The sequence below is a fragment of the Cucurbita maxima genome, unplaced genomic scaffold (assembly GCF_002738345.1).
Source record: "Cucurbita maxima cultivar Rimu unplaced genomic scaffold, Cmax_1.0 Cma_Scf00017, whole genome shotgun sequence".
In the NCBI taxonomy this organism is placed as follows: Eukaryota; Viridiplantae; Streptophyta; class Magnoliopsida; order Cucurbitales; family Cucurbitaceae; genus Cucurbita; species Cucurbita maxima.
Genome location: NW_019272033.1, coordinates 3,802,237 through 3,810,289, shown reverse-complemented (window position 1 = coordinate 3,810,289; position 8,053 = coordinate 3,802,237). Strand labels below are relative to the sequence as shown.

Sequence of the window (8,053 nt, the reverse complement as noted above, 5' to 3'; positions counted from 1 at the left end):
ACTCTAGACCAACTCCAAAAGAAAATAGTTGCTTCCCTTGCATTGTAATTGAGTCATTATTAAAATATATATATATATTGTTTAGATTGAAGTGTTTCTCGTTTGAAAGAATAATTATACTATAATTATAAATTTAGCTATTTTGTTCGTAAATTTTCTAAATGATAAATTTCAACACAGAATTAAAATTTTAGATATTTAATGGAAATTGTTTTTTAAATTTAATTTAGTTTAATCCAATTGTTTTCTAAAACTATGGGCCCAAAGTCGGAAATTAGGGAAGGTAAGTGGAGTGGCCCAGAACCATCGAATTACAGAACTGCCCATGACATGACAAAGAAATAAAAATAACATAGACAGCCCCTGAAATTACGCGAAATTATTACCAATGTGAAAAGGACAAAAAAAAAAAAAAAAAAAAAAAAGGGGTTTTACTTTGATTTTTTTCTAAGAAAAAAAAAACAAAAGACAGATTTTCAAGTTCAATTCGGTAGTCAATGTCAAACACGACGGGCCCCACTACCAGACATTTATTGATTAATTCATTAATTAATTGATTAAAATCACGGGCGACCAGTGGGACCTACTCCAAGTACACGTGAAAAATACAAATTGACTTTTTGACTTCTTATTGTAGATAGCGTGCACCGGAATATTTGTTTTTATCTCATTCTTTTTATTAAAAAAGGATTAAATTATATATTTCATACCAACCCTATCTAATAATTGGTTGCTACATTTCAATTTTAAAGATAAATAGAAAAAATAGGACATTATTGTTGGTTAAATTAATATGTTGTTGCATGTTTAATCTAAATTATTATTAAAAACCTAATGTTTATAACCCATAAAATATATTAACAAATTATCAAATCATTATGATGAAGAATTGAAAATGATGTATCGAGCATTGTGGGATAGAGTAGACATTTCAGATCAAACAAGAAATCAATGGGGAGCCCACTGAGCATTTTGATCATTTTTATCAATAATGCATTATTGATGTGAGTGTTTGAGTGTCCATTCGAATTTTTAGATTCGAATTTATGATTTATCTGAATTTATGATTCAAGATTATGCATTGAGATCTCTTACCAATTTTTGTTTTTGTTTGGATGTTAGAAATAATTTATAAAGTAAAGAAAAAAAAAAAACTAAAGTGTGGATGTTAGTGCTTTTAAATTTTTTTTTTTTTTTTTAAGTCTTTCTCATGAGAACACACTTTTCAATATTTTAATAAAGAATATGGTAGGTGAATGGCTAAGTCGAGGGACCTTCATTTTATTTATTTATTGTAATACACGGTAGTGAAGATTCACTAAAAGACACAGTATGGATAGCTGTGAGATTCTACATCGATTATAGATTGGAACGAAACGTTTTCCCTAGTAGACGCAATTTCAAACTGCAACAATGATGACAAGCGGACAATATTTATTAACGAAGGACTTAAGCTGATACAAACGGTAACAAGTGAGGACACTAAGCCCCCAAGGAAGGGTATGAACATCCTCAAGAGGGGGTGTGAATGTTAGATCCCATATCGATTAGAGAGATACAGTGTGTAAATCCCTCCCTAATAGTCACGTTTTAAAACGGTGAGGATTAGAGAGGGGAATGATTGTGTCGAAGAAAAAATGTAGAAGAGTTATCAAGTGCCGAATCTAGATTACGAATCTCCATTAGAAGCCGAAACAAGGAGCGTTAGAAATGGTTCCTCGACAATTTTTTTTTTTTTTTGACATGCCCATACAATATTGAAAGAAAAAAAAACAACTTTATTTATTAGTTAATCAAATATTAGTTAATGGTTGAATTTAAAAAATATATAGGATTAGGATGAACAGGCAAATGTTTTGATAACCTTTCCCCCTTCCGCCTTCCTCTTGCTTTAGCTCCACACTTAGCATCCCTTTTCCATCGAACACATTCTCAAATGCCAAGAAAATTCATCAATTTCCCACAAAATTCAATCCAAACACCAATATTTTTACTTCTTCTAGCGTTAACACTCAAAGCAGAGGCTGAATGTTCAAAATCATGTAGTCCCAACCACATCCCATATGATTTTCCCTACCCATTCGGCTTCTCCGCCGGCTGCGCAATCCGCTTGGACTGCAATCACGACGGCGCCGCCACGATCGGGGAATTCCCTGTCCAATTAATCAACTCCGACCACATCAAAGTCGTTATCAAAGCCAAATGCAACCGCCGTTTGCACACAATCCGCCAATTCTTCAGCCCCCACTACGCCCCAACGGCCAACAACGCCATTCTTTTACAAAACTGTTCGTCTCCGATTTCGACTTGCCTTTTACCCACCACGATGGTTCAGACCAAATTCGAATCCCCCGATTGCTCTGTTAATCGCACTAGCATAAGCTGCTACACCCAAAACAACACCGCTTCCGCCGCTTTCTTGGACTTCAAAAACCTCACCGGAACCAACTGCGATTACCTTCTCTCGTCCATTTCCGCGGAGGCGCTCAACAGCAACACCTCTGCTGGAATTTCTCTGGAGATTCAGACTGTGGATCTGGGTTGGTGGCTGCAGGGGCCCTGCCGCCAGTCCTGCCATAAAGATGCTAACTGTACGGAGCTTATATCGCCGAGTGACGGGAAGCTGTCTCATCGGTGCCGCTGCCGGGAAGGGTTGGTCGGCGACGGGTATTTGACCGGCACTGGCTGCCGGAAAGGTTGGTTTTTTTCCCCACTTGCGATTATTATTATTATTATTTGTTTGTTTTATTGCGCGTGATGATTTTAAAGTCAAAAAATCATGATGAATTATGGTTGGTGGGATTAATTTGGTTGACTATTAATTAGTTGTTTAATTTTATAATTTAAAGTAATTAATCCAACTAATTTCTTGGAATTTAATATTATAAATTATCCAAATTTCATTAATCTGTTCATCTTCTTCCCCAAACAGCTTCAAATTGCTATGCCACTAAGTACACTCTCGCCCAATGCGGAACATCAACAACTGCCACAAGAACCGCCGTCCTCGTCGGAACTATAATCGCCGGAGCCTTCCTCCTCGTTACTCTCCTTCTATTCTGCTGCTTCATCCGCCGTCGTTCCAATCTCAAATCTATACACCTCAACAAAATCACCAAACGCCGCCTCGCAGAAGCCACAACCGACGCCGGCGTATCCACCATCCACCTCTACACCTACAAAGAGATCCTAAAAGCCACCCATAACTTCTCCGAGGACTACCGCCTTGGCACCGGCGCATACGCCTCCGTCTACGTCGGGAAATTACGCGGCGAATGGGTCGCAATTAAACGCCTAAAAAATCGAGACCCCGATACTATCCAACAAGTTTTAAACGAAATCAACCTCATCTCATCTGTCAGCCACCCTAACCTCGTCCGCCTCCTTGGCTGCTCCATGGAATCCGGCGACCAAATCCTCGTCTACGAATTCATGCCCAACGGCACTCTGTTCCAACATTTACAGAAACAGAGGGGCACCGGCCTCCCCTGGCTTGTCCGCCTCAATATCGCCGTCGAAACCGCTAATGCAATCGCTCATCTCCATTCTGCAATTAACCATCCGATCTTCCACAGAGACATTAAATCCAGTAACATATTACTTGATCATAATCTCAAATCGAAAGTGGCGGATTTCGGGCTTTCGAGATTGGGGATGGCCGAAATTTCTCACATTTCCACGGCGCCTCAGGGGACACCGGGATATCTCGATCCGCAGTACCATCAGGATTTTCATCTCTCCGACAAGAGCGACGTGTACAGCTTCGGCGTAGTCCTTGTCGAATTGATCACCGCCATGAAAGTGGTGGATTTCTGCCGGCCGAAAGACGAGGTCAATTTGGCCGGTCTGGCAGTCGATCGGATCGGGAATGGGCAGCTGAGAGTAATTGTTGACCCGTTAATGGAGATGGAGTTAGACGAATGGGGAAGTTCGTCGGTGGAGAAGGTGGGGGAGGTGGCGTTCAGATGCCTGGCGTTTAATCGGGATGTAAGACCGTCGATGGTAGAGGTGGCGGCGGAGCTGGAGGAGATACGGCGGAGCAGGTGGGATAAAGGGGGAGTGAAGTGTAAGGAAATAGTTGAAAGTGGAAGCTGGAAGTCTAGCCATGGAGGAGGGGATTACTTTTCCAGAGGCTCAGTCCAAGATTCGTGGCAGAGTGAACCGAGCTCACCATCTTCCAATAGTTTGTTAAATAATATTCCTTTATGATCCAAGTTTTTCTCCTTGTTTGTGGCGTAATTCCAATCTCAAAAAATATGTAAATATTTGAATGAATTAGGTTTCAATCCAGGGTCACTTTAGAACACAAAACTAAAGAGGGCAAGTCTATGACTATAATTTAGTGGGCTTGAATTTATTAGCTTGTGGTTGAAATCAACGTCCTTATCACCACAACTCTACAAAGCTAATAAAATGATGTTTCATCCACAATTAACATGTTAAAGACACACCAAACACAATGATTGTATGTTTTCATCACTTCCCAACCTATCTTTCCGCCTAAATTTGACTTTTTGTTGTAGAATTTATCTCTACATTTTGGCTAAGTTTTAAAATAGTCATTATCTCATAATATACGTGAATGAACGTATTACATTTTATTTGTTTTGATTTATAAAAGAGAAAAAAAAGTTATTAAAATTAATTATTACCTCGAATATTCCAACCTTTCCTAACATTTTAAATTGAAAAGGAAATAAATATTATAGTCAATATTTGACTATTGAGTGAGTCAATTTTTAGGATTAAATTGAACCGCCCTAATGGAACGAAACGATGCGACCGTCAGGCTTTGGACCGGCTTGTTTGGCAAACCGAAATACATTCTCAGCCAACCTGTCTTGATCTCTCAATTTTCTTTATTATAAATAGTTATTGACATTTCTATTAAAAAAACTTTTATTTTTTTTGGTCGACAGTATTCATAATTTAAATTAAAAAGTATGGCTATCATTCAAACCATGTTTATTTTGCATGCCAATATTATATGTCTCAATTTGCTAATATTCAATAGATTTACAAAAAAAATTTAAATTTATTTCTTTGAGGAGGACCCTACTTTTGGAAAAAGTAAACTTTGGACAAAAAGAACAAGCATTCAATTCACCAACAAAGTCAACCTCATTTTGGGTCTAGATTAAAAATATCATTTGAATTTCCCTAGTTTTTATTTTTACTATTAAAAATATGCTGAAAGTAAAAGGTAAAAATATGTCTAAAGTAACTATACTATTATTTCTTTTTGAAAAAAATATTTTTGTAATTATTGAACTAAAGATTCTAAAATTCTCAATTTTAAAATTATGTTATTTTTCATTTCTTTTGGTAACGATACATGATAATTGGGAGCGATAAATCTCATTTTATTTATTTAAAGATTATCATTTTATTATAATTTAAGTACGTATTAAAATTTATTATTTATCGGAATGCATTTTAGATCAAATTTAGAGCTTCATAATTTCTTTGTCTATTTTTTTGTTTGTAGATATTTTATTCTATTTATCCACACGTTTGAATTTTTTTTTAATACCGAAATAAAACTAAATTATATATTTTAATTGGAATTTTATAAATAATAAAAATGTTAAATGACGAAGTAAATAATATTAATAAAATAAATGATCGCATGGAAAGAAATATAAAAAGAAAAGATTTAATCATATCGGAACAGATTTATTGGTAGATATATTGATAACTTGACAATCTACATCTTGAAAATGACACCCACTTTTGGGGTCCACGTGGATCTCCTTTCATTGGGTCTTATAAAGTGGTGGGGCCCACACTCCTCATCTTTCTGATCCCGTTACTTTCTATACTAACTATACAGTTCTTTCTCTCTCCTCTAAAAAGAATTAACCCGCGTAATTATTTTTAACCTGACGGTTATTTTTTTGTTTCCTCTTGGAAACTTGCTTTTTTCAGGGAAGTTACGGTGATGGCGGCGCCCAACGGAGAGTTTGCGACTTCGATGTCGAAGGAGTCGTACCGGAGGAAGAATTCGACGACGAGAAGGCGAGAGATGAACACGATGAAGTCTTTTCCCGCGCACTGCTTGTTCTGAACCGTCGGCGATTGAGTCTCCGGTCCGTTTGACCATAGCACGTGCTTCAGCAACCTCTCACCGTCGCCGGTGAACCGATCAGGCACGAACTCGTCGGCTCTGTCGAAGATTTTCGGGTCTCTGGTTGCGAATGGTTGGAACCCACAAATCATTTCTCCTTCCTTGATCTCGAAAGCCGCGTCGTGGCTTTCGACCACTAGGTCCTTCTTCGCCCGACCGTATTGAACCGGAACCGGCGGCTCGATTCTGAACGCTTCGTGTACTACGGATTTCATCAGCGGCATCTGTTCCATGGCCCCCATCGTGATTCTCCCGCCGTTGGCTTGCACGGCGGTACGAATCTCCCTTGCTAATTGGGTGTGGAGATTCGCTCCGGCACGTCCGATCCATTTGATCATATTGGGGAAGAAAATCTTCATCCCTCCGAATGAATTGAAACACGTGGTGAAGAGCAAGTTGTGGCAAGCTTCTTCCCTCGAAATCCCCAATCTATCCGCCTCCTCAAACACCGCCTCCGACGATTGGTAAAAGAAGTCGTATAGCCGCCGGTAATCGGCTTTAATCAGCGACGGTGGAAGCCGAACCGTGCGGAGGAGGAGCTCCTCGACAACCTTAGGGAGGCCGAGTCTAAGAACAGGGCCGAGCTGGAACAGAATCCATTTCGCAATCAATTTCGGAGCGTCTCGACCCAATTTGGTATCGACAGGATTAGCGCCGAAGAGGGACCGAGCCAAGAAATTAAACGCCGCTTGTTCACCGGGAGCATTGTACTCTGCTCTGCCGACGGCAGCCAAATCCTTCTCCAGAGTCTGGAATAGCTCGGAAAAAGTAGAGTGAAATTCGGGGAGAATTTTATCACGGCGGTGCTTGAGGAGGAAGAAGATGAGCTGTTTAAGCTTCTCGTGATCGGGCTCAGATGGGTCAATATAAGAGAGAACTCTGTAGCCACCGGTGAGTTCTGTGTAAGGCATGTAAGTGCCGGTGAAGAGATCTTTCTTCTCAACTTTAGCATTGTCGAAGAGAACAGGGAAGCTCTTGCCGTCGAGTAAAACCACAACTCGAGAATCGTTGGTGATAAATGGACCCGGCGGCATATTGGTTCTGTAAACAGTGGATTCGTAGCGAAGCATCCGAGATTTGAGATACTCTTCTCTCCCCTGATTGTAGAAATAGTCTTGTCGGTCCTTCAACGCTCCGAACACCGGCGGGCCATAGTCACCTGGAATCTTCCTCAAAGGAAGCTTCGTCGGTTCCGGAGTCGGAGCAATCCGCTGCGGCAATTGAACGGAGGATGGGGGCGAGGAAGAAGAGGAGGAGGAGACCCCGTCGGCAGCGTAGATCAGGCGTCGGGAAGGAAACCCAAGGTTAGAACGAGATCTGAGAGGCTTTTTCTGCGACGGGAATCGCAAGTGGGGTTGAGGACAAGGGAGGGTTATGGATGTTACCGACATTGTCTCTCAATTTCTCGGAAACTGTTGGAGAAATGGCGCTGTGTTTTGTTTGTGAGCAATGAAGGAAAGGGGGTTTGCCTCTATTTATATGTAATTCGTCAAGAGAAGAGGTCAGCTACACATGGTGTCGTGAAATGTATGTTGAATTGAATTTTCTGTTCACACGCATTTCGTTCTTTGACTAACCCGCCAGCTCAAATTAAAAATTAAACTTAATATTTACCCACCACCACCTTCCTCATTCTAAACAAAACATACTTATGTAAGGAATGTTTCATTCCCTCTCCAATAGTGAAATCTCACACCAAATCTAATAATTAAAATTTTTAAAAAAATTCACTATTGATTCTCGTTAGGTTTTGTCCTCCAGATGGTAGAAAATGCAAAGATGGGTAATAATGAAATTACTTAGGATTCAAGGAAGGTTGTTGTTAGGTGACATAGTAGACTAAAAAACGGCAAGGACGAAATTGAGTGGCATTTTCGTGGTACAAGAATATATTCTCCTCAAAGGGTGGACTATGGACCTTTTTAC

The 8,053-nt window shown here is 39.7% G+C and overlaps 2 protein-coding genes across 2 annotated transcripts; one reads left to right on the top strand and one right to left on the bottom strand.

Annotated features, from left to right (window-relative positions):
• The first annotated feature begins 1,800 nt into the window (after positions 1 to 1,800).
• Positions 1,801 to 4,311, top strand: LOC111491739 (wall-associated receptor kinase-like 14). The gene is made up of 2 exons (XM_023140741.1): positions 1,801 to 2,696; positions 2,933 to 4,311. The coding sequence occupies exons 1-2, from the start codon at positions 1,937 to 1,939 to the stop codon at positions 4,207 to 4,209; spliced, it is 2,037 nt and encodes a 678-aa protein (XP_022996509.1). The 5' UTR covers positions 1,801 to 1,936; the 3' UTR covers positions 4,210 to 4,311.
• A 1,331-nt stretch (positions 4,312 to 5,642) lies between these two features.
• LOC111491740 (allene oxide synthase 1, chloroplastic-like) lies at positions 5,643 to 7,581 on the bottom strand. The gene has a single exon (XM_023140742.1). The coding sequence runs from the start codon at positions 7,516 to 7,518 to the stop codon at positions 5,890 to 5,892; it is 1,629 nt and encodes a 542-aa protein (XP_022996510.1). The 5' UTR covers positions 7,519 to 7,581; the 3' UTR covers positions 5,643 to 5,889.
• Positions 7,582 to 8,053: the final 472 nt, after the last annotated feature.

What these genes read in the sequence shown, in the direction of transcription:
- LOC111491739 (XM_023140741.1), top strand. Translation starts at nt 1,937, where the DNA reads ATGCCAAGAAAATTCATCAATTTCCCACAAAATTCAATCCAAACACCA. An exon ending in CGGCACTGGCTGCCGGAAAG is followed by an intron (nt 2,697 to 2,932) that starts GTTGGTTTTTTT and finishes TTCCCCAAACAG; the next exon opens with CTTCAAATTGCTATGCCACT.
- LOC111491740 (XM_023140742.1), bottom strand. Translation starts at nt 7,518, where the DNA reads ATGTCGGTAACATCCATAACCCTCCCTTGTCCTCAACCCCACTTGCGA.